Raw genomic sequence first — 27,274 nt, forward strand, 5'->3', positions numbered from 1 at the left:
GTAAACTCAATTCTTACATGGTAAGAAGTAAACGGTAACATGTTTTAAAAATCACTTTTAAACCACAAACATGAGAAGTTGAGAACCAATCCTTTAACAGTAGAAAATCTGTAATAAGGTATTGTAGTGACTTACTGATTTGATAGGAATATGAGTACATAACATAGTAACACCTTAACATTTCAACATAAACTAGCATTAACCAGAAATAAGTATATTATTCGGTAGTGGTTGGTTACGTCCTTTGTTTCTATAATTGATTGTTCAAATTTCACTATCGATTGTCGCCAACGTAGGCCTTTCCGATCAATTGTGGATTATAATCGATCATTTGCGCAACACTAATTGAAACTTTATACAACAGTACTCAACATTCCAACTTACTTGAATAACCAAGTAAGATAACACTATTTTGCATAATATAATGGCCCTTTATTATAAGACTTTGAAATTCTTGTTAACTTTTTGAGTTGTAGCCACATTTTAGTCAATATCTCAGCAAATGCATCAAGTATTGCATTGAAAGTTATTGCCCTTTATCATACGACTTCATTGAAAAATAATAATAATTATAATAAAATGCCGAGCCACATATGTGTCACAATAAACACATATGGAGATGTACTAAAATGATATCAGTAAGAATGTCGTGTTAAAGTAATTGGCTGTATTGGAGCGCCCATAATCTTTAACGCAAACATAGGTTGGCTCAAGTACAATAACCCTGATACAAAATCACTGCCACAAAACAAACTGTTGCTCTATAGTTGAGAGCTCAATAAGGCTGATGATGGGCATTGGCTAATAACATGCACAATTGTGTCCAATATCTGGAGGTTGCAGCGTTCACAGACAAGCAAGTCCGTCCATTGATTTCTAAGGCACCATATTTTAGCAATAGCATGCATCATGTTCCTATGATCAGCCCTGTTGCACATTTTGTATACAACAGATGGAGTGATGGTTGGCTGTAGTTTTTTTTCTTTTTGGAACTGCTAAAGTATAACAGTCCGTTTATTAGATCATAAAAGCAACAATGTCACAGGTAATATAGTATTACATAGACAAAGATTTAAAAAAATATATATACTCTAAGTATCTATTGAATGTACTTAAGGTTTTTTATAAAGTCATTCAGGAATCGGTAATTGACATTTTTTATTTGTAGGTATGTTTCTAAAGCCATCAGATTTTAATATAAATAAGATAATATGTTTATGGGCTTCATGGTTGGCTGTAGTACCCTGAAGTAGGCAAAGTCGGAGTCTGTCATTACCATATGTTTCCAACTGTGAGCTTCCACAGAGTAACGGTACACAAGCTGTCTGACAATCCTTTTCCACAACAACTTATGGTTGTTTATTATTTGAACAAGTACAAAATTGCTGTAGGAGACAGCTAAAAAGGCTTGCTCTAAAACGATCCCTAGCAATGGACAGATAGTGTTTCGTGAAATGGGCGGTGTCAGTACTGACACATGGAAATTTTAATCAGCCTAGGTTCGTTTTATAACATATATATAATGCAAACATGGTTGAGTTCACAAATAGCATTCAAATAACGCAGGACATCTTTCAAGCTTTATTTTACATTAAGACAGATTTTGAGTAATACACATTGAAACGTTTTGTAATGAGAACTTTGTTTAAAGAAATAAAAAAAAGCTGCACTTTGTGTACTTTGAAGTGCTATAATTAGAACGAATAGGCACTATAAATGACCATAAGGCTAATTTGTTCTAGTCATGTTAGTCAGGAAACAATGTAAAATTGGGCAAAATGAACTGAGAAATAAAAAGTGGCACTTTTATTCAAATTTGAAATTGAAACAGTTAAGTTAAAAAAGAAGTGACTAGAATTGAGTGTGACATGATATTCAAAATGCAATCAACAATATATGGTTTTGAAACATAGATGTGTCCTTCAAGAATGAAATATGCAACATGAAATACACAGTTTCATTACATATACAGGTACTTATAAAAACCCTGAGAAATAGCAAACTTTAAGGGCTGTACTCCGTATAATTAAATTGCGGAAAAAAGAAAATTGTCGAAAACTGTTATAAACTTGGTATTAATGTGTACAATGCATTGAAACTTACTAACTGAGGTACCACATAGTTTACAATTTATTTAAGTTTAGCAGTTATTTCGTATTTTCCATTAAATTAGCGTGATTGGCTAGTCGGTGTTATCACGTGTTATTACCGAGTTAGGTATATAGCTTAATTATTGTATTATGCCACGTCTGTTACACCTAAAATAAACAACAATACCATATCCAGACTTGTTGTTTAACACAGCTAAAATAACTATTCATAAACAGTTCAAATATTTATTACATGTTTAATATCAAACAAATGAGAGGTCAAAAGTTTATTATGACTAGCTCTTCCATCACAGATCAAGATAATATCAAAAAAGGTTATAAGTAAATGTAAAATGTGGAGTATATAGGCCGCAACATAAACCCCAAGGTAGGCTCTGCTCTTTAATGGCCCTACCAAAGCTAAGACAACCGACAGTCAACCCGATATGCACTTAACCCACCTTATTGAAATGAAACAATGAACGCTACAGGGACAAGCCCATTCCCAAATCCATACTCCTCACAATCCCGCACATTCCACAGTGCAATCCGCAGTACTATATCCAAATCCGCATTTCAAATCCATCCTCCAATCCCTATATCCAATCCAAATATCCCTACCAAAAATACAAAGTTGCCAAAGGAGTAGCTGGGAGTTACCAAAATATCCGGGCAAAACCCAACACCTCAAAAAACTTAAATTTTGAAGTAACACAGTTGTAACCCCAGCCGTTGGATCTCTCAACCGTTAAGTCGAGCCTCTGAAAGGGGAAACCCCTAGTTACTATTACAAGTTATTCCCAAAAATTGAAACATAGTGCATACCAAGTTGACTGTCTGAATTTTTCCGCTCGCACTCCTTAACATTTATGTTGCGACAAATATGATGCGACAAATTAATACAACAATGATTATTGTACACCCAAAATTGTTTTCGCCAAGTACAACGAATAGTCAAGATTGTCCGTGCAACATCTTCCATATTTCCTGGTGCCGAGTAAACACAAAACTGTTTTGCCAAATACAATATCCCTCCAAATTCACGAAATAGTCAACTGCCAAGATTGTCCTTGCCACATCTTCCATATTTCCTGGTGCCATGACATCCCTTGTAGCCTGTCACACCGTGAACTCTAGGTAAGCCATTGACATGATTCGCGACCATCTGACCCTTGACCTCTCAACAACTCAAAATAACGACAGGACTCATCAGGTTTACTGAAATACAGAAATGACAAACGGCAGCACACAACCAAATTCACTTACATTATTTGTATATAAAGTACAATTTATATATCCTATAAAATCAGGGTGTGGTGGGTGGGATTTTGTTCAATATGATGATCGGTGTGAAACCGGAAAAGGAAGTTGGCATCCGAGGTGTTCCGAAATACCATAACAATAAAACGAAAGTAGACTTGATCAAAACAATAACAGCGATTATTTTTAGACGAAATAATCGTCATTATGTCATCAGATTAGAGTAAGCCGTCGTAGCTCAGTGGGTACGACGCTTGACTGCAATTTTGGCGATGCGGGTGATTTGTTACAAAAAACAACCTTTTTTGGTGCCAATCTGGTGTACAGTCCCTTCAAATGAATAGTTTGAAATGGGATAAATGGATGTTAACATATATACATACTTATATACAACAAAGCACAACACAGTGAAGCAGTGAAGAGTCCAATACAAAAGGCAGGATTGGTTTTGAGAAATAAAGATTAAAGTACATTATTTTTTAAGATGAAATTTTTTAACAACAACATACAAATAGATGATTTCAAAATTTTAAAAAGAAATGCAAAACAAATGTTGGTAATTTTTTGAATGTGAATAACATTAACATACAAATGAATGCTTTCAAAGGGTAAAGAAGCAGAACAATGTGTAGAAACAGTTTTATGAAATGAACATTTGTTGCAAATTTACATTTTATTCTAGCAATTTAATGATAACGAATGGGAATGATCATGTCAGAATTTTTAAAGCAATAGGAAAGGTTTATTGAAAAGTCTTATAAATGGAATAAATTTAGTTGTAACAAAAATTCAACGGAAAGGTTGGTATACAAAAGAGTGACATTATGAGCATTCATTAAGAGAACAAAAAAGCAACTTTATAAACAGTTTTTTTACATTGGCAAATAGTTTTTGAAAACTAAAGGAAATGTTTAAAAAGGACATGTAAGTAAATGAATGTGTGAAATGATCATATTCGAAGAACATGAAGAAACATGCAACAGCTATTACAGTAAAACATATATCTTACAGGGGAAAAACAATTATTATAATAGTACATGAATGTATGTGTTTGTTCGATAATTTGACCTTAAAAGTGTAAAATTGATTCTGCAGTATTAAGAAACTGAAATTAAAAGCATGTAAATCAAATGCGGCCTTCAACCGTCAGATATTATACAACAGTTTAGCCAAATAACTGTAAGAGATCAATACTTAAAAGCAATTAACAACAGCATGTAAATCAAACTGCGGCATTCAATCGTCAGATATTATACAACAGTTTGGCCAAAGTGCTGTTGGAGATCAATACTGAAAAGTAGTTAACAACAGCATGTAAATCAAACTGCGGCATTCAACCGTCAGATATTATACAACAGTTTGGCCAAAGTGCTGTTGGAGATCAATACTGAAAAGTAGTTAACAACAGCATGTAAATCAAACTGCGGCCTTCAACCGTCAGACATTATACAACAGTTTGGCCAAATTACTGTAAGAGATCAATACTGAAGAGTAGTTAACAACAGCATGTTAATCGAACTGCGGCATTTAATCGTCAGAGATTATACAACAGTTTGGCCAAATAACTGTAAGAGATCAATACTGAAGAGTAGTTAACAACAGCATGTTAATCAAACTGCGGCATTCAATCGTCAGAGATTATACAACAGTTTGGCCAAATAACTGTAAGAGATCAATACTGAAGAGTAGTTAACAACAGCATGTTAATCAAACTGCGGCATTCAATCATCAGAGATTATACAACAGTTTGGCCAAATAACTGTAAGAGATCAATACTGAAGAGTAGTTAACAACAGCATGTTAATCGTACTGCGACATTCAATTGTCAGATATTATACAACAGTTTGGCCAAATAACTGTAAGAGATCAATACTGAAGAGTAGTTAACAACAGCATGTTAATGGAACTGCGGCATTCAATCGTCAGAGATTATACAACAGTTTGGCCAAATTACTGTAAGAGATCAATACTGAAGAGTAGTTAACAACAGCATGTTAATGGAACTGCGGCATTCAATCGTCAGAGATTATACAACAGTTTGGCCAAATAACTGTAAGAGATCAATACTGAAGAGTAGTTAACAACAGCATGTTAATCGAACTGCGGCATTCAATCGTCAGAGATTATATAACAGTTTGGCCAAATAACTGTAAGAGATCAATACTGAAGAGTAGTTAACGACAGCATGTTAATCGAACTGCGGCATTCAATCGTCAGAGATTATACAACAGGTTGGCCAAATAACTGAAGAGATCAATACTGAAGAGTAGTTAACAACAGCATGTAAATCAAACTGCGGCCTTCAACCGTCAGACATTATACAACATTGTGGCCAAATAACTGTGGGAGATCAATACTGAAGAGTAGTTAACAACAGCATGCAATTTAAACTGCGGCCTTCAAGGGTCAGACATTATACGACAGTTTGGCCAAATTACTGTAAGAGATCAATACTGAAACGTAGTTAACAACAGCATGTAAATCAAACTGCGGCCTTCAACCGTCAGACATTATACAACATTGTGGCCAAATAACTGTGGGAGATCAATACTGAAGAGTAGTTAACAACAGCATGTAAATAAAACTGCGGCCTTCAAAGGTCAGAGATTATACAAGTATAAGTGTGGCCAAATTACTGTAAGAGATCAATACTGAAGAGTAGTTAACAATAGCATGTAAATCAAACTGCGGCCTTCAACCGTCAGTGATAATACAACAGTTTGGCCAAATTACTGTAAAAGATCAATACTGAAGAGTAGTTAACAACAGCATGTAAATCAAACTTTGGCCTTCAACCGTCAGACATTATACAAGTATAAGTGTGGCCAAATTACTGTAAGAGATCAATACTGAAGAGTAGTTAACAATAGCATGTAAATCAAACTGCGGCCTTCAAAGGTCAGAGATTATACAACAGTTTGGCCAAATTGCTGTTGGAGATCAATACTGAAAATCAGTTAACAATAGCATGTAAATTGAACTGCTGCCTTTAACTGTCAAGACTGGACAACAATTTGGCAAATTTTTACGGGTGATCAATATTAAGAAATCAGCAACAATAGCATGTATATCAAATTAACATTTCAAATACTTTATAATGATACTGCATTTTTACAAAAAGAAATGAAACATAATTGTACATAGTTAGCTACATATTTACTGATTGTGTTTAAATTCACACATACAAAGTTAAAATAATGTCCATTAAATAACATACATGTATTTAAAAGCAATCTGTGTATTAATGTGCACATCATGTTAATATTGGTGTCAAAATGCAGAAAGTTTAAATATGAGGAGTGCAAAAGTTGTTGTGTCAATGGTTGATAAAATAGATTAAAATGCACCTGTTCAAAGTTTGTTCAACATGTTCGAAAGTTAATATACTAAAATGAGCAAAAGTTGGTGTGTCAATAGTCATTATTTAAAGATTGATTAGCTCCTGTGCAAAGTATTTGTTAACAAAAATCGAAACTTCAAATACAAAGTTGTGCAAAAGTGGTTGAGTCAATAGCCATTATGAGGGATTTGCACTTGTGCAGAGCAAAAAACAAACGTTCAAATACTTGTTGTGTTAAAAATTTGGTGATTTGCACCTGTGGGAAGTATTTAAAAACAAAAAGCGAAAGTTCAAATACTTAAGGTTTGCAAAAGTTGCAATGTCATTATATAGCTGTAAAAAGTGATTTGCACCTGTGGAACTTCTTCATATTTTGACCAATTTCGATAAAATTTGAAATATAATACCTTTTTGAGGCACTTTCCAATATATATATACAAAAAAATAAAATATTAATTAAAATAAATGAGTTAATTTTATGAGTGGATTTCACTTCTCAAAATCTGGATTTCACTTCGATTTCCGATCTTTTTATGAAAAATTGCTCCAACTTCTTTATTTTTTTAACAATTTCAATAACATTTGAAATATAAACCCTTTATGATGCACTCTCCAAAATGTTTACAAAAAAGTAAAATCATTAATTAAAATAATTGAATTATGAGTGCATTTCACTTCTTGAAATCTGGATTTCACCTCGATTTCTGATCTATTTCGAAAAAGAAATCGAAAAATTGCTCTAACTTCTTCATATTTTGACAGATTTTAATTTGAAAAATATACCCTTCATGGGGCACCCGCACCCCATGCGTAGAATTAATTTGCGCATGCTCAAGAATTGAAAGGAGTTATTGACCTCAGGGCCCTGGTTTAAACGCCTGGAAATAGACAAATTACATTATTTCGTTACACTTTTTGCCAATGAGGTAAAAGAAAAAAAAAGATAAATAGAAATCACTCCAACAGTAGTCAAAATAATATCATTCTCTAATTCTAAATTTTCAACAACGCTTTTCTGTGCATACACTTACAATCAAAAGGCTAAAATCATTAATTTCCGTCTCAAGTGCGATCTTATAAACCAATCACTAAAAAAGGACCGCTCCACAGAGCGAGCCTAATAATTCTATCTTTTGCATTTAACCACATTGAAGTCAATATCTCAGTAAATATATCATGTATTGCATTAAAACTTTAGACTTATATATTTCTGATCTATTTTCGAAAAAGAAATCGAAAAATTGCTCTAACTTCTTCATATTTTGACAGATTTCAATTTGAAAAATATACCCTTCATGGGACACTTCCAATATAAGCATTTCCAATTGCCCAACCTACTTAGTGATTGAAGTTAGATTTTCATTTTTGCATATAATTGGAATTATTTCCCTTTATTTTTATTATTTGATGTAGAAATTCTGGTTATGGTTTTGCAAGTAACCATATTCAACCCAACCTACTTAATTACTCAAGTTAGATAACTTATAATGCAAATTATTGTGCTTTATTTGTTAGAAATTCTGGTTAAGGTTTTGCATGTAAGCACATATAGATTAAAATGTATTTGTGACTTTTTGACTTTATACAACAGTACTCTATGATCAAATAATCTTAAATTATCAAGTAAGATAACTCTATTTTGCAGTTAAACTTCAATGCAGCGGAATAGTCAAGCGCGATGTCTCTGTGAAGCTTTTGTTAAGTGGAACATTCTAATGATATGCAAACAAAGGAGTAGTAATACTTTTTTGTTGCTCAAAATATTGATGTGAAACTTGTACACCTGTGGCAAAGACAAATTGTGCATGTAAAGCATTGCCCATTACTCTGACTTAACTATATGTATACTTATGGCATTATGCCTCTTTTACAACATTAATGTTGGCAAATTTTTAAATACGAGCATAACTTAATAAACATTTAAGATATTCAATTGAAACTTTGAACTACGGCTTCTAAAAGTTTGGAAGCTCAAGCAGTCATGGCCTGGTCACCCCCACCACCCAAAAAATTCTCCCCCTGGCCCCCGCCCCCCCACCCACCCACACAAAAAAGGCCTGTTCCAATGTCCGAATTATAGAAATGTCTGGGGAATTCTGTCTCGGATTACACCATTTATTCTGTCAATTTTTCACGATGTGGCAATTCGTATGGGGTGTTTTAGAGCCATCATAGCTGATTTACATAGTAATTGATACAAAATTTATTTGAACGAGATTCTCATTGACTTCTGCAGTGTTTCTAACAAGGAACGCTGCTATCATTATTAATTTCGGCCGGCGGAAAGCTGTCAAGACAAGGAAAGATGAACAGTATTATGACTTTATTTGCTTAATGCTACTACAGTGGATCAACATTCAACTGATAATCTTTAATAAACAGATATATTAATCAGCGCTTCTATAAGCATGCCACTGTTGAATTGGGAAAGGACTGGGTTAATTAATTTGGAATTTTATTGCTTTTGTGGATTAACATTGACAATTGTATTTATAACATGATAATAATAATGGATCTTCGCAGCATAAGTGTGACAACATGAGAAAAAGACGGCGAATCTGACATCACTTTGATGTAATGAAAATAGCGATGTCAATTAACACAGACATTATCGCCTTCAAGGATTTCCCCTAGTATTTAATAATGTGGTATGACAAACACTGTTTGTGTATAACAATTCCTGTTTTTATACTGACTCAGCCATTTTGGACAGATATTGAAAAAAATGTACAATTTTCAGACTGATTTTTTAGCCATTTTCTGTAACTGAAATCGGTCTTGCAAAGCTAAAATGGGTCCAGACTAGCAAATTGTCAGTTTTTAGAATCCCTGCTATGTACACATGTTGCTAGAGACAATCATACTTGTAGAGCAGGATGAGCATTCATTCACTCCATGGTGCTCTTGTATAATTGCTGTATTTTGTACTTTCAGACACCTGACAAGATATCACACTCTGCCACTCATCTGCTGTCATCACTGGTTACCACAGTAAGGCCAAACTTCCTTCTGCAGGTGCCCTCATTCCTCAAACTGTACCACGAGGCTGGCCAGGGACATTACAGGGGGTGTAACCAGGAGGTAGGCTGCTCACAAGTCCTTTATACAGAAAACATTATGTTACGCAAGGAGAAAAAGTAGTATTGACACATTCCTTAATCTTAAAGTCATAATGGCTACAGTAGTATAGTATTATACCAAAGGAATATAGTATAGTACCAAAGGAAACATAAAATCAAATGAAGATAAATAAATGTGCTAGACTTGTCTAGTTTTTTTTTGTAACTTTAGTAAAAAAAACTGGCAAAACTCGTGTTCTTTGATATTTTGGTAAAAAAAGATGTGCTACTTTCAAAATGCCAGCCACTCTTTGTAGCATGCTCCGGGATTGCTCATTTACATAAAATATGCCAAAGTGCCCAGTGGTTAACATGTGAAAGGCTGCATTTCATGGAAACAGTTTATTAACACAGCAGAAACAAACCCAAGTTTATCCAAGAATTGTCATCTACAGATGAATTTGAGGTATGAATGTTCATATGATAAAAGCTTGTGATAAGTAAGTAATGACACAGGCTTTCAGGATTGTTTCAAGTGTTTGTGTTTGCTTGCTACAGCTATAATTCTAAGGTTAAGACTAAGGGGAAGGGCTATAACATTAAAGAATCAATTAGATTTCAGGTAAGATTTTATTACAGACTGGAACTGATGTATAGTGTGAAAGGGTTCTGAAATATTTACAAGAATTATCTTTAGCTGCAACTGATCCTTAGGATTATAACTAATTACTTCTATACCCTTCATTCAATTGACTTCATACTTCACACTTCATTGTTTATGGTGTGGAGGGGGTGGGTGGGTGTCAAACTTGTCTTTGGTATCAAATTATTTTAGATATATTTGACATATAGTGACTAAACTTGGTATGTACTAATCTTGGTATATATGGTGTATAGGAAGAACTTATGGAGACCTTTCATTGGATGTGTTTGGGGGGTCAAGGTCAAAGTCACTGTTACTTAAAGTAGATAACCGTTTGGTACTGCTTAACTTATGTAAGGGTAGACATACTGTGACAATACTTGGTATGGAGGAAGAGTTTTTGGAGGTCTTCCAAGGGACTGCATTTTCGGAACCTGATACTTGGTCTGAAATTCGTTTATGACCATAACATAACCCATATTGATTTTGCGATCAGAAGGTCAAAGGTCAAGGTTGCAGTGACGTTTAGGTGAAAAATGATATGTGGGGTGTGACCTTAACCTGAAAAATGGTCTCCACTCAATAACTAAAGACATCTTGCACCCAGGAAACTCCTACATTGTATGCCAGTTGGTCATGACTAGTTGTTGACCCATATTGATTTTGGGATCAGTAGGTCAACGGTCAAGGTTGTTGTGACCTTGAGGTGATTTTTTTTTCTTGTTACATAACTAAAGAATGCTTGCACCAAGGAACTTAATACTTGATATGCCAGTTGGTCATGACTAGATGATGACTCCTATTGATTTTGGAATCAGTATGTTAAAGGTCAAGGTTGCAGTGACCTTGAGGGGAAATAACAGTTTCCAATAATAACTAAAAAACTCTTTCACCCAGGAACTTCATGCACTGTATGCCATTTGGTCATGACATGTTGAAGACCCCTATTGATTTTGGAATCAGTAGGTCAAGGTCGTGGTGAGGTAAAAAAATGATTTCCTGTTACATAACTTAAGAATGCTAGCACCAAGGAACTTAATACTAAAGTATGCCAGTTTGTCATGACTAGTTGAAGACTGCTATTGATTTTGACCTTCAGGGGAAAAACAATTTGTTAGTCACCAGTCTGTATATCACACATCTTTGCGCTCAATAACTAAAGAAGGCTTGAAACTTCATAATTGGACCCAGGAACTTCATACTTGGTATGCAGGTTGGTCATGAACAAAATATGACCAATACGTTTGTTTGTCTCCAGTCCAAAAGTACAAATTTCATGTCCATCATTGATTATTTCTCACCTATGACACACAGTAGGGGAGACAAGCGCTTTTTCAAAAGAGCAGTCTCTAGTTTGACTTTTTTATTGCTTTTGACAGGAATGTTAAACATCATTTTGTATTCATTTTCTAGAAAAAGCAGCCTATAGTCGAGCACGCCGTCCTTAGACAGCTCTTGCTGGTTGAGCCCTGACCTTAATATTATTTATGAATATGACGCACCAAAAGGTGATTGGGACTATACTGAAAAGTTCTTGAGAGGGTTGGTTGATTTTATGTTGACCTTTTTTGTTGTTGAAATACAAGTGTCTGTCTGTCACATTTTCTTCTAAACTGTGCTACGGATTGATTTGATTTTCCTTCATGAACTCTTCGATGAATTTGAAACAAGGTCAGGTGGTGTCAAAAAATTGGTAACTAGGTCAAATCTTAGATTTTTTCATCTTAAACCATATCACGTCTTGACCCATATCATCAGAACCATATCTTGGTAGGGATTAGTTTGATTATGCTCAAACCTGGTCAGAATGTTTCCCTTGGTCACATGAGTAAAGGACTAACTCACAAGGTCAAAGATTGAGGTATTAGATTTGGTCCACTATTCATTAAACTTAATCAGATTGTTTCCCTCTGATTAACTCTTGGACTATTTTAGAAACTGGGTCACAATTGTGACCAAAAATAATGGCACTAGGTCAAATCTTTTTGTGTCTGGAACCATACCATGGTATTGATTGCTCTGAGATTATGTTCAAATTTAAACAGAATTTTTCCCTTGATGAAATTCTCACCGTATTCTAAAATTGCGTCACATCAGGTCAAAAACTATGTCCCTAGATCAAATCTTAGAAAAAAATCTTGGGAATTAATTTGGCCGTGTAGTTTCGTGAAATATCATAACAACAAAAACAAAATTAAGTTTCACATTTTTGTTAAAAAAAACCCTCTTATAAACATTAGCTTCTCTGACCATTTTTTACTTTTGGAACAGAAAAAAGTCCTTCCTTATATCCAACTTTCATTTATATCCTGATTACCTTACATGCACATTTTTCACATTGAATAAAGAAGGACAAATATAGGGCCAAACTTATTTGTTATTTATATTCCAAGGTTTTTTTACTATCTGGAGTTTTATGTATAAATAAATTCCGTAAATGACTGGGTATTAGACGCACTTTTTCCCCTCAGATTTTGATGCAAAAAAATGCCTGCGTATAATACCCAGTAATAATTTTTTGAACTTTTTTTCTGAGGTCAATTTCAAGCCAAGAGTTTGTTTAGATTTATGTAGAAAGGGATGTTACTCGCGTCATATTGATCGAGTATATACGGGTTAAAACGGCAGTTGAAGATCGGGATACGGTATATCGTAAGACGTTTATAATTTCAACAAAAATATTTTTCGATTAAAGTTACCGTAATTCACCTCAGAGTTCGGACACTCTAAATATTTGGACACCCATAATTGTTTCCAAAAATAATTTATTTTGCGTACCTAATTTTCGGACACCCAAAGGACATCAATCATAACTTTCATAGTTACCAAGTTTCACAGACGAAGATTATTGATTTTTATCTTTACAATGCCTGGCTAGATTACCTAACCGTATACACCACTGTGACAATTTAATTAGTTACTACCCATCCTAAACGATTTATTGCCTGTTGAAAAGGAAGTGTGATATATTTATTTGAGGATTAAACAAACAACAAGGGCAATCAAGGGATTAAGAAAACATCGACATGGCATGTTTGTAAAACGATCTGCCAATAAGCTTTCAAACTTGTACCACACTTATAGACTAAATGAAGCAATAATCGTACGGTTATACATTAATCCTGCATAGCAATGTCCATGCTCTCCACGAGATCCTCGTGGGTATAACTGTCAGTTATGTGACGTCACACAGTGTGACTCTTTGATCTGAAGCCGATAGAATGTGTTTATTCAGTTCAGTGCATGGTGTTTTAATTAACTTCATGAAGGATTTACACTTATAAAACGCGTAATAAATAAGTTTATGACCATTGATTACTACGGATAAATTAATAAGTGGTAAAAAGCAAACATGAAAAAAAAGGCAGGTTAAACAAACATGTAAATAAAATGTAAAAATGATAATTTTCTATGTATTCAGAGAGCGAAAAAAATAATTAATTTATGGTGTCCGAACTCTTGTGAATTACGGTATTCAATATTATTTTGAATAATAAATTGAATTAAACAATAATCAAACTTACATATAAAAAAGCAAAGTCAAAATATTTTTTGCATAACATAACTTTTCATTCTCGACAGTATGGTTGTATGGTTTTAAAGATAACCATCGCCATTTTCACGAATTTTTTTTTTTTTGTCACTGTCAACAAACATGGTGGCTGAAAATGCCGGACGATTTTGACATTTTTTCTATGCGTCTTTTAACCAAAAACATAGATTAAAAGTTTTTTTCTCGGATTTTTCATAGTTTTTTTCCCTGCGTCTAATACCCCCTATCGTCTTATACCCAGTCATTTACGGTATATCTAATGGCAGACTAATCAGCTCTACTGCTGTACTGATGGTTGAAATGGAATATTTGTATATGTGCAGTTTCAGTTACCACTGGAGGGTGTGTTGAAAATCAATGTGTGCAGTTCCAAAAACTGTTGATACCGTTCATTCAAACTCAATGTATGTACATGTTCAGTAGGGTTTGTTGAAACTCGATGTAAGTACGTGTTCAGTTACTGCCGTAGGGTTTGTTAAAACTCGATGTAAGTACGTGTTCAGTTACTGCTGTAGGGTTTGTTAAAACTCATTGTATGTACAGGTTCATACGTGTTCAGTTACTGCTGTAGGGTTTGTTGAAACTCGATGTACGTACGTGTTCATTTACTGCTGTAGGGTTTGTTGAAACTCGATGTACGTATGTGTTCATTTAATGCTGTAGGGTTTGTTGAAACTCGATGTATGTATGTGTTCATTTAATGCTGTAGGGTTTGTTGAAACTCGATGTACGTATGTGTTCATTTAATGCTGTAGGGTTTGTTGAATCTCGATGTATGTATGTGTTCATTTAATGCTGTAGGGTTTGTTGAAACTCGATGTACGTACGTGTTCATTTAATGCTGTAGGGTTTGTTGAAACTCGATGTACGTACGTGTTCATTAACTGCTGTAGGGTTTGTTGAAACTCGATGTACGTACGTGTTCATTTAATGCTGTAGGGATTGTTGAAACTCGATGTACGTACGTGTTCATTTAATGCTGTAGGGTTTGTTGAAACTCGATGTACGTACGTGTTCAGTTACTGCCATAGGGTTTGTTGAAACTCGATGTACGTACGTGTTCAGTTACTGCTGTAGGGATTGTTGAAACTTGATGTACGTACGTGTTCATTTAATGCTGTAGGGTTTGTTGAAACTCGATGTACGTATGTGTTCATTTAATGCTGTAGGGTTTGTTGAAACTCGATGTACGTACGTGTTCATTTAATGCTGTAGGGATTATTGAAACTTGATGTACGTACGTGTTCATTTAATGCTGTAGGGTTTGTTGAAACTCGATGTACGTACGTGTTCATTTAATGCTGTAGGGTTTGTTGAAACTCGATGTACGTACGTGTTCAGTTTACTGCTGTAGGGTTTGTTGAAACTCGATATATGTACGTGTTCATTTAATGCTGTAGGGTTTGTTGAAACTCGATGTACGTACGTGTTCATTTATTGCTGTAGGGTTTGTTGAATCTCGATGTACGTACGTGTTCATTTAATGCTGTAGGGTTTGTTGAATTTTGATGTACGTACGTGTTCATTTACTGCTGTAGGGATTGTTGAAACTCGATGTACGTACGTGTTCATTTAATGCTGTAGGGTTTGTTGAAACTCGATGTACGTACGTGTTCATTTAATGCTGTAGGGTTTGTTGAAACTCGATGTACGTACGTGTTCATTTATTGCTGTAGGGTTTGTTGAATCTCGATGTACGTACGTGTTCATTTAATGCTGTAGGGTTTGTTGAATTTTGATGTACGTACGTGTTCATTTACTGCTGTAGGGATTGTTGAAACTCGATGTACGTACGTGTTCAGTTACTGCCGTAGGGTTTTTTAAAACTCGATGTACGTACGTGTTCATTTACTGCTGTAGGGTTTGTTGAAACTCGATGTACGTACGTGTTCATTTAATGCTGTAGGGTTTGTTGAAACTCGATGTACGTACGTGTTCATTTAATGCTGTAGGGTTTGTTGAATCTCGATGTACGTATGTGTTCATTTAATGCTGTAGGGTTTGTTGAAACTCGATGTACGTACGTGTTCATTTAATGCTGAAGGGATTGTTAAAACTAGATGTACGTACGTGTTCAGTTACTGCTGTACTAAGGGTTTGTTGAATCTCGATGTACGTACGTGTTCATTTAATGCTGTAGGATTGTTAAAACTTGATGTACGTACGTGTTCATTTAATGCTGTAGGGTTTGTTGAAACTCGATGTACGTACGGGTTCATTTAATGCTGTAGGGATTGTTGAAACTCGATGTACGTACGTGTTCATTTAATGCTGTAGGGTTTGTTGAAACTCGATGTACGTACGTGTTCATTTAATGCTGTAGGGTTTGTTAAAACTCAATGTACGTACGTGTTCATTTAATGCTGTAGGGTTTGTTGAAAGTCATTGTATGTACAGGTTCATACGTGTTCAATTACTGATGTAGGGTTTTTTGAAACTCGATGTACGTAAGTGTTCACTTACTGATGTAGGTTTTTTTGAAACTCGATGTACGTACGTGTTCAGTTACTGATGTAGGGTTTGTTGAAACTCGATTGTATGTACAGGTTCATACGTGTTCAGTTACTGCTGAGGGTTCGTTAAAACTGTAGGGTTTGTTTGAATCGATTAATAAGCATGAACTGTACCATTAAATATCTGCAAACTTGGTAAACAATATGTTTGAAACTGAATGTGAACTATTTGTAATAATTTAAATCATAGAATGAAGATTTAATAAGTTTGGCGTCTGGCCTTTCTTAGTTTTTTTCTCACCTTTATTAATCCCCGCCACGGAGTGGGGGAGGGGATTATAGGAATGCACTTTGTCCGTCCGTCAGTCAGTCTGTCAGTCTGTCCGTAACATTTCGTGTCCTGGCTATAACTTATTTATGCATTGATGGATTACCATATTACTTGGTACAAATGTTGTCCTCAATAAGACCATGAGCAGTGACCTTGACCCGGGTCCATTCCTCAAAGGTCAAGTTGACATGAGACATTTTAAGGTCAGAGTACACCTGCTCGTGTCTGCGCTATAATTTACTTATGCGTTGATGGATTACCATATAATTTGGTACAAATGTTGTCCTCATTGAGATGATATGCAGTGACCTTGACCCGGGCCCATATCTCAATGATCAAGGTCTGACATCTGACATTTAGAGGTCATAGTAAACATGCTTGTGTCCCCGCTTTTTACATTTAGCAGTGTAGACATGTCAATTCTTACTAGATTTATTGAACTTATTCATTTCATGTACTTTTAGCAACAATTACTGAATTTGATCCAAGAACTCGAACCAATTGCAATTTTATTCCAGTATTCCATCATGAAGTTTTGGGTCCATATTATGACAATTGTAAATAGAGGATAAGATATAAATGTTAATTGAAAGTGTTAAACAAGTTGCACAGATTGATACTTAGCACACTCTACCAAGCATCATCATTATGTGCAACAAGCTTAATATTTAAAAAACAATGGACACAAATGTGATAATATATTTATATAATGTGTTTTCTCTTCAAAAGCAGTAAAAAAATGTTATGACATCACCACAATATATATGTATCACTTTATCAAAAATACTTAAGGCTTGCTATTTCATCGATGTTATAGATCAAGGACTCAGTTTCCTTCAATTTTTGGCAAAATAACCTTGACATTGATCTTTCCTACACTACACACAAAATGAATAACAAATATCATTTTATACATCATATATCCAAGAATATTTAGGTTTTGTGAACGATCAAACAACTTGTATTTCCTATATTCCCACTCTTGACCAGTGGTTGTGTACAATTTTGGTCAGATTCAACATACCAGTCAGGTTGCAAGAAAAACAAATTTACTAAAAAACAATATTGGGGGATATAGCCATCCTTTGGACTGCCTTGTATAATTGAGAATAAAAATTTGAGCAACATCATCGCGCAGTCCATGTTCCCAAAGACTGGCCATTCGTCTTCAAAAGGTCGAACCATAAAGCTGAAGATTCAGGTCCTAGAGGTTCTGATTTCTCAAAGAAAATATGTAAAGAAGTCAGCAACCTCCAACTGACGTCAGCATCTCTGGTGACCCCATCCAAGCAACACATGACTGGGGCAGACAACTGCTTAAAACAGAAGTTTTCCGTTTTGCTGTACCGTTCTTTCAAACTCATTGAATGTACATGGTCAGGTTCAGTTACTGCTGTGCTGTTCGTTCAAACTCATTGAATGTACATGGTCAGGTTCAGTCACTGCTATACTGTTCGTTCAAACTCATTGAATGTTCATGGTCAGGTTCACTTACTGCTGTACTGTTCGTTCAAACTCATTGAATGTACATGGTCAGGTTCAGTTACTGCTGTATTGTTCGTTCAAACTCATTGAATGTACATGGTCAGGTTCAGTTACTGCTGTACTGTTCTTTCAAACTGATCGTATATTCAGTTACTGCTGTGCTGTTCTTTCAAACTCATTGAATGTACATGGTCAGGTTCAGTTACTCCTGTACTGTTCGTTCAAACTCATTGAATGTACATGGTCAGGTTCAGTACCTGCTGTACTGTTCGTTTAAACTCATTGAATGTACATGGTCAGGTTCAGTACCTGCTGTACTGTTCGTTCAAACTCATTGAATGTACATGGTCAGGTTCAGTTACTGCTGTACTGTTCGTTCAAACTCATTGAATGTACATGGTCAGGTTCAGTTACTGCTGTACTGTTCGTTCAAACTCATTGAATGTACATGGTCAGGTTCACTTACTGCTGTACTGTTCGTTCAAACTCATTGAATGTACATGGTCAGGTTCAGTTACTGCTGTACTGTTCGTTCAAACTCATTGAATGTACATGGTCAGGTTCAGTACCTGCTGTACTGTTCGTTCAAACTCATTGAATGTACATGGTCAGGTTCAGTACCTGCTGTACTGTTCGTTCAAACTCATTGAATGTACATGGTCAGGTTCAGTTACTGCTGTACTGTTCGTTCAAACTCATTGAATGTACATGGTCAGGTTCAGTTACTGCTGTACTGTTCGTTCAAACTCATTGAATGTACATGGTCAGGTTCAGTTACTGCTGTACTGTTCTTTCAAACTGATCGTATATTCAGTTACTGCTGTACTGTTCTTTCAAACTCATTGAATGTACATGGTCAGGTTCAGTTACTGCTGTGCTGTTCTTTCAAACTCATTGAATATACATGATCAGGTTCACTTACTGCTGTGCTGTTCTTTCAAACTCATTGAATGTACATGGTCAGGCTCAGCTACTGCTGTGCTGTCCATTCAAACTCATTGAATGTACATAGTCAGGTTCAGTTTCTGCTGTGCTGTTCTTTCAAACTCATTGTTTGTACATGGTCAGGTTCAGTTTCTGCTGTACTGTCCGTTCAAACTCATTGTTTGTACATGGTCAGGTTCAGTTTCTGCTGTGCTGTTCGTTCACACTCGTTGAATATACATGGTCAGGTTTAGTTTCTGCTGTGCTGTCCGTTCAAACTCATTGTTTGTACATGGTCAGGTTCAGTTTCTGCTGTGCTGTTCGTTCACACTCGTTGAATGTACATGGTCAGGTTCAGTTTCTGCTGTGCTGTCCGTTCAAACTCATTGTTTGTACATGGTCAGGTTCAGTTTCTGCTGTACTGTTCGTTCAAACTCATTGTTTGTACATGGTCAGGTTCACTTACTGCTGTACTGTTCGTTCAAACTCATTGTTTGTACATGGTCAGGTTCAGTTTCTGCTGTGCTGTCCGTTCAAACTCATTGTTTGTACATGGTCAGGTTCACTTACTGCTGTGCTGTTCGTTCACACTCGTTGAATGTACATGGTCAGGTTCAGTTTCTGCTGTGCTGTCCGTTCAAACTCATTGTTTGTACATGGTCAGGTTCAGTTACTCCTGTACTGTTCGTTCAAACTCATTGTTTGTACATGGTCAGGTTCACTTACTGCTGTACTGTTCGTTCAAACTCATTGTTTGTACATGGTCAGGTTCAGTTTCTGCTGTGCTGTTCGTTCAAACTCATTGTTTGTACATGGTCAGGTTCACTTACTGCTGTGCTGTTCGTTCACACTCATTGTATGTACATGGTCAGGTTCACTTACTGCTGTACTGTTTGTTCAAACTCATTGTTTATGCATGATCAGGTTCAGTTTAACTGCTGTACTGTTCATTCAACCTCAATTGTATTTACATCTTCAGGTTCAGTTTCTGCTGTACCGTTCGCTGAGTATGTACCTGGCATTGCCGTGGAACTGTGTAGGAGAAGGGAACCAGGACTGGGCAGTACGGGCCCAACACCACCTTACCTTCACCCACCAGATGACAGCACCGTACTTCCATCTCAAGGACACCTCATCTCTCATCAACAACAAGGCTGCGCAAGACGCTGGTTAGTAAGTTTTTATACAAAATTATTAACTCAGGATTTACAAAGATTTATAACTTTTAGTAGAATGATCTAAGAATTGTTTCTTTGGAAAATAACCAGCCTTTATGTTTTTCATTTTGACTACCGGTACAAATAAAACAATGATTTAGTATTTTCTAAAATCTATGGTAGCTGATAGTGGATGCCATTAGCCTTGAATTTATTATCATTATGTGGCGCAGTTACTTAAAATAGAAAAACAACATATTATAGCAACAGTGTAGGTTTTTATTATTCAGCAAAAAAACTCAGCTAAAATTGAAAAATTGCATCATATATTCTTTTCTTGTTGATTCATTGGCAAGTTAACATATAAATGCATTTTGTTTTTTCTTTAGATTAACATTTCTATGAACTTGATTTAGACTTCATAATTAAGTGTGATGTCATTGCATTGGCCATGTATTTAATAAGAGCAGCTGCAGTACTGATCCTCCACAGTTATGATAATTTTTGTGTACAACTTTAGGCCACAACAAATTGATCATATGTTCTACGGACTTTACCAATAAAAAGTAGGAGCGAGCGAGCGCAAAAAAAATAAAGATACTTTTTTTTAAATTTAAGGCAATTCAGAGGCGAGCGCAAAGCGAAAAATTAAAAAAAATTAAACAATTTATATGTTACCAAATTTATCTTACAACTATCATGAATTATGTCAAGAAATACTTTTTAATTGCATAGGTTCTCAGTTATAAATGTAACACATGAAAATCTGTCTCAATATTTAACAAATGGCAATAAGATCCAGTGCTTTACTATTAACTTCAATTTAAACGTGGATATATTGTAAAGACAACATTTCTCATAGTAACGTGCAATTATTTGAAGACCAAAAAGAAAACTATTGTATTCATTCCGTAACTTACTATCCCGTAACTTACTATCACAAAAAAACATTTTAGACTAGTAAGAGTAATTCATCATTTGAGCATTTCCAAATATTGGGTCAGGTCTAAATTTGAACCTCTTGAAGCACATGATAAAATTGTAGTGACTTTGACATTGCAGAAGATCGAAAATGTAAATAACACAGAGAACATTTCTAAAAAAAGACACTGTGGATTAAATTGCGGGACAACATAATTAAAGCAGCATCAATCAAATCTGCAAATGTGGCAACAATCATTACAGTCAAACCTGTATTAAGTGGCCACCCTTGGGAAATGATCAAAGTGGCTGCTTAAGACAGGTGGCCACTTAATCCAGGTTTGACATTTCCGCCACTTTAGCTTTATTCAGAGATGGAGTATGTATCTTAACCACCACCTCACACCACAATCAATAACATCTGTTTCAATATTATTGAAGAAGGTTGAATACAAATACATGTGTATAGATAAAAAACATTATTTCAAATTTATGAATAAAATACATTAGATAAATGTTGATACAAGGCATAAACAAAACACACCACATATCAGTCTACACATTAACACAACTACATGTACATACACATTTTTAGTTCACTTTTTAAAGTAGTCCGTATATTAAATAAATGTTGATGCATAACATTAACAAAACACACCACAGATCAGTCTGCACATTTACACAACTACATGTGCATACACATTTCCCGTAATTTTACTCTGTCTTTTTGCCTTTGGATTTCCATTGCTTTCATATTCCTTCACAATTTCACGCTTACGCTTAAGTAAGAAATTGATTTGAGTCCGTCCACAGTTAAAATCCTTGGCAACATTCTTGCATTACGGCCGTTTTCTAATAACTTTACACACTCGACACGTTCTTTTAGAGTCAAACACTTTCGATTAGTCTTTTTTTTAGCCATAATCAAAGTTAAAAAAAATGTCAAGAACAATGCATTGTAAATATCCGTTCGTAGAAATATAAATCCGTGCACTTAGAAAAATAATATTGAAGTGAATAAAAATCGTAACTCGTTTCAAGCCGTCGAATGACAATGCACACTGTGAATTCATAATAACCGGTGTTTTTGTCGGTATTTAATAATTAACTTCTTATCTTAATTATTTAATTATCGTATTAATTGTGTCATTAATTGTGTCAATTATGATCAAAACATTCGCCGACGTGTTATAAACATGATTTCTCGATGAGTTATCACGCATGGCAATCGTGTGATGCAATATTCATTTTCATTGGATGACGGAGATACCCGAGGCCGTCGTTCTTTTCCGTAAACTTCTATGCGCAATTAAAGCTGTGTATTGAAAAAATTTATAAGCGGAAGTGTCAGTGACAAGGGATTAGTGGCCGCTAATTAGTGATTATATGGCTTCATGGGGACAAAGATTAGTGGCCGTGGCCGCGTTAGACAGTTGGCCGCTTAATGCACGTACATTATATAGTAAAAACGTACGGGGGGAATTTGGAGTGGCCCGTTAAGACAGGTGGCCATTTAAAGCAGGTGACCGTTCAACCAGGTTTTACTGTATATTAGAGCAGGTGGTGAAATAAAGATGTTTCCCTTTCAAGACCTAGCCTTTACCACGAACCTATGGTTTATAGGTCTGTGCCTTGAAAAAGAATATCATGACGGCCTCCATAGCTTCAATGCCCGTAAGAAAAAGGCCTCTGTAATCACAGGCCACTTTACTGGACTTTTGGTCCAGCCAACCCCGGGTAAATCCACCACATTCATCTGGCACTGCGGGGCCACCTGGGAGGTAAAAACACGGCCAGTTTCCCCGGCTATCCCTGGTATACCCCCGGACCCTGGGTGGGGGGTGGCGGGGGAAGGTGGGAATATTTCTAAAACATTTACAAGTCCTACTATTTTTATCAGTTTATAACAATTATGAGTATATAAAAACTGAGAAATGCATTTTAGAATTAAAAAAATAACTCACAAATTTATGTTCAATTGTTCAATTGTTGTAAGTCGTGTGTCCGTGTATTTAAATATAAGTTTTGCCCTCAAAATCAAATTTAGTTAATATTTAACTCTAAATTTTGAGTACAAAACAATGAATTTCTTAAAACACACATAAAGAATTCTTGCCTTCGACGCCGTGAAACTGTTGTTGTTTACTGAAGACTATTATCCATTGACTATGACACTGATTTTCATTTAAACGTGTATTTTAAAACTGAAAGTAACCTGAAAAATAATACCGGAAATATATAACAACGGTGCGTCCTGCAAAATATTCCCGACAAAAAAGATTATCAACAAATAGGCTGTTTTGCGGTTACCCGGACCAGCTGATTTTGTCCTGACACGAGGAAATTTGGCTCGCGAGGAATGTAAAGCTTGGAAATACCTTCAAAAAAAGGAAAAGTCGACTATGCAGGTTTAAATTCTATGTAAAAGAAGTTCAGAAAATTCAGCAGTAAACAAAAAAAATAATATGCGTGGCCAAAAGGTAAGTGCGGGCGCAAAAAAAAAAAAAAAAAAAAAAAATTTTCGTTTTCTGAATTTTAGGTGCGGCAAATCCGACGAACAAATGATCAATTTGTTGTGGCCTCAGGCATCTGTTTACTCAGTATTGTTGGTCTATTACACACATAATTTGCAACAAAGTGAAGTTTAGCAGAAGTATGCATAGCAACGCAGAAAAAAATAGTATTTTAAGAACTGCATATAAATACTTCAAAGCAGCAAACATGGCTTTTGCCACTCTGTGGCATTAGGCAATGCACAGCTTTGAAAACTAAAGCAATCGAAATTGGGATTTAAATCATGCATCTTAACCTTTTTATGGTATTATATAAATGCATTGTATATAATAATTATATTAAAAAAGTGAAAGTTTAGCTTTTCTGAAGGCCTCTTATTTTGTAGAACACAGTTGAACATCAAATAGCAAATACGAACGATCATCCATAACCTTTATAGTTCTATTAACTCTCAATTCAAATTGGGTGTTTCTTTATCTCTTTTCCATGGCTGAATAAGCCAGAACAATTTAGTGTCTTATTAGTTTCCCTCTGCCACCATGCAAGTGAACGGAGGCCATTTTTTTATTAATTGGTTAACAGATTTATTTGAACAAATATTGGATGGGTGGTGGGGGAAAAAAGGAATCCAGCCAAGTTATTCAGGTTTTAACAATACAAGTATTTATCATAGTGGTGTAGGCAAGACCCCAAACCCAAACATCAAAATGTCAACAAACTGAAAAGACATGTTCAAAAACACATATGAATGACAGTTGGGCCACAAGTTAAAACAACATTAGAAAATGACCCTTCCCGTAATATGTCAGACTATCATAAGAATTGAAAAGTTATGACAATATCAATTTGTGAATACATAAGTAACATATCATTGCAATACATTTAATGTTCAAATTAGTATGAGTTTGACATAAGAAATAAGTTAACAGAAGAAAGAGAGACAGAGGGAGAAAAATAGGAAGAGAAAAGGTATAAGTAAACAAATCTGTTGTCGCCAAGTCCACGTGGGCTAAGGGTATGAGGATCTGTCACTTTTAAGAATATTTTGCCTACACCAGTTTTTATTTAACAATTTGTTTTAATGAGAAACTGAAAGTTCAAAATTCTGAACTACTTCTTAGACATTGTCCACTCAGTTGAAATAATGCCTACAGCAAAGGACTGCTAGTAAAAAAATATTTTTAATTCTAAAAGATACTGGCACATTAATGATTAAGAAATGAAGAAAAGTAAAAATACTAACAACATATTATTATGTGCACTATTGAATGCTATTTGCCTCACAGCAAAAGGTGTGATATCAAGCAGCCTGCGGTTGCTGGTTGACTGGTCGGAGTGTGTGGATGGGGAGGTGGTCAAGGCCAAACAAATCTGTTACCAGTCAATGGAAGACATTGTCAACATCACACTCAACATATTCCCTATCTTCATACACCAACCAGGTACTGCAATGTGATGTTTGTGACAGTAACTGAAAAAACCAATGACACACATTAATGCTTTCATAATACAACCATTTATATCGTTGATGTTCTTGCAGACATGGCACAGAGTGGGAAGTATACCACTGATGTTATAACACACATGGCATAAAGTAACTAGTATACCATTAATGTTATATCAGACATGGCACAAAGTAACTAATATACCATTGATGTTATAGCAGACAAGGCACATAGTAGGTAGTATACCATTGATGTTATAGCAGACAAGGCACATAGTAGGTAGTATACCATTGATGTTATAGCAGACAAGGCACAGAGTAGGTAGTATACCATTGATGTTATAGCAGACAAGGCACAGAGTAGGTAGTATACCATTGATGTTATAGCAGACAAGGCACATAGTAGGTAGTATACCATTGATGTTATAGCAGACAAGGCACAGAGTAGGTAGTATACCATTGATGTTATAGCAGACAAGGCACATAGTAGGTAGTATACCATTGATGTTATAGCACACATGGCACAGGGTAGGTAGTATACCATTGATGTTATAGCAGACAAGGCACATAGTAGGTAGTATACCATTGATGTTATAGCACACATGGCACAGGGTAGGTAGTATACCATTGATGTTATAGCAGACAAGGCACATAGTAGGTAGTATACCATTGATGTTATAGCACACATGGCACAGGGTAGGTAGTATACCATTGATGTTATAGCAGACAAGGCACATAGTAGGTAGTATACCATTGATGTTGTAGCAGACAAGGCACAGAGTAGGTAGTATACCATTGATGTTATAGCAGACAAGGCACATAGTAGGAAGTATACCATTGATGTTATAGCACACATGGCACAGGGTAGGTAGTATACCATTGATGTTATAGCACACATGGCACAGGGTAGGTAGTATACCATTGATGTTATAGCAGACAAGGCACAGAGTAGGTAGTATACCATTGATGTTGTAGCAGACATGGCACAAAGTAACTAATATACCATTGATGTTATAGCAGACAAGGCACATAGTAGGTAGTATACCATTGATGTTATAGCAGACAAGGCACATAGTAGGTAGTATACCATTGATGTTATAGCAGACAAGGCACAGAGTAGGTAGTATACCATTGATGTTGTAGCAGACATGGCACAAAGTAACTAATATACCATTGATGTTATAGCAGACAAGGCACAGAGTAGGTAGTATACCATTGATGTTGTAGCAGACAAGGCACATAGTAGGTAGTATACCATTGATGTTATAGCACACATGGCACAGAGAGGGAAGTATACCATTGATGTTATAGCACACATGGCACAGGGTAGGTAGTATACCATTGATGTTATAGCAGACAAGGCACAGAGTAGGTAGTATACCATTGATGTTATAGCAGACAAGGCACAGGGTAGGTAGTATACCATTGATGTTATAGCAGACAAGGCACAGGGTAGGTAGTATACCATTGATGTTATAGCAGACAAGGCACAGAGTAGGTAGTATACCATTGATGTTATAGCACACATGGCACAGAGAGGGAAGTATACCATTGATGTTATAGCAGACAAGGCACATAGTAGGTAGTATACCATTGATGTTATAGCAGACAAGGCACAGAGTAGGTAGTATACCATTAATGTTGTAGCAGACAAGGCACATAGTAGGTAGTATACCATTGATGTTATAGCAGACAAGGCACAGAGTAGGTAGTATACCATTGATGTTGTAGCAGACAAGGCACAGAGTAGGTAGTATACCATTGATGTTATAGCAGACAAGGCACAGAGTAGGAAGTATACCATTGATGTTATAGCACACATGGCACAGGGTAGGTAGTATACCATTGATGTTATAGCACACATGGCACAGGGTAGGTAGTATACCATTGATGTTATAGCAGACAAGGCACATAGTAGGTAGTGTACCATTGATGTTATAGCACACATGGCACAGAGAGGGAAGTATACCATTGATGTTATAGCACACATGGCACAGGGTAGGTAGTATACCATTGATGTTATAGCAGACATGGCACATAGTAGATAGTATACCATTGATGTTATATTAGACATGGCACAGAGTGGGAAGAATACCATTG

At 35.6% G+C, this 27,274-nt stretch overlaps 1 protein-coding gene across 3 annotated transcripts in view; it reads left to right on the plus strand.

The window, feature by feature from the left end:
* Nucleotides 1-27,274, plus strand: part of LOC128218349 (exportin-6-like) — an 86,158-nt gene that overhangs the window by 35,795 nt on the left and 23,089 nt on the right. For all 3 annotated transcript variants that reach the window (XM_052926001.1, XM_052926010.1, XM_052926019.1), the window contains exons 15-17: nt 9,625-9,771; nt 20,118-20,307; nt 25,017-25,172. In XM_052926001.1, the coding sequence (XP_052781961.1) occupies nt 9,625-9,771; nt 20,118-20,307; nt 25,017-25,172 (493 nt within the window). The remainder of the gene's footprint in view (nt 1-9,624; nt 9,772-20,117; nt 20,308-25,016; nt 25,173-27,274) is intronic.

The sequence above is a fragment of the Mya arenaria genome, chromosome 2 (assembly GCF_026914265.1).
Source record: "Mya arenaria isolate MELC-2E11 chromosome 2, ASM2691426v1".
Classification (NCBI taxonomy): domain Eukaryota; kingdom Metazoa; phylum Mollusca; class Bivalvia; order Myida; family Myidae; genus Mya; species Mya arenaria.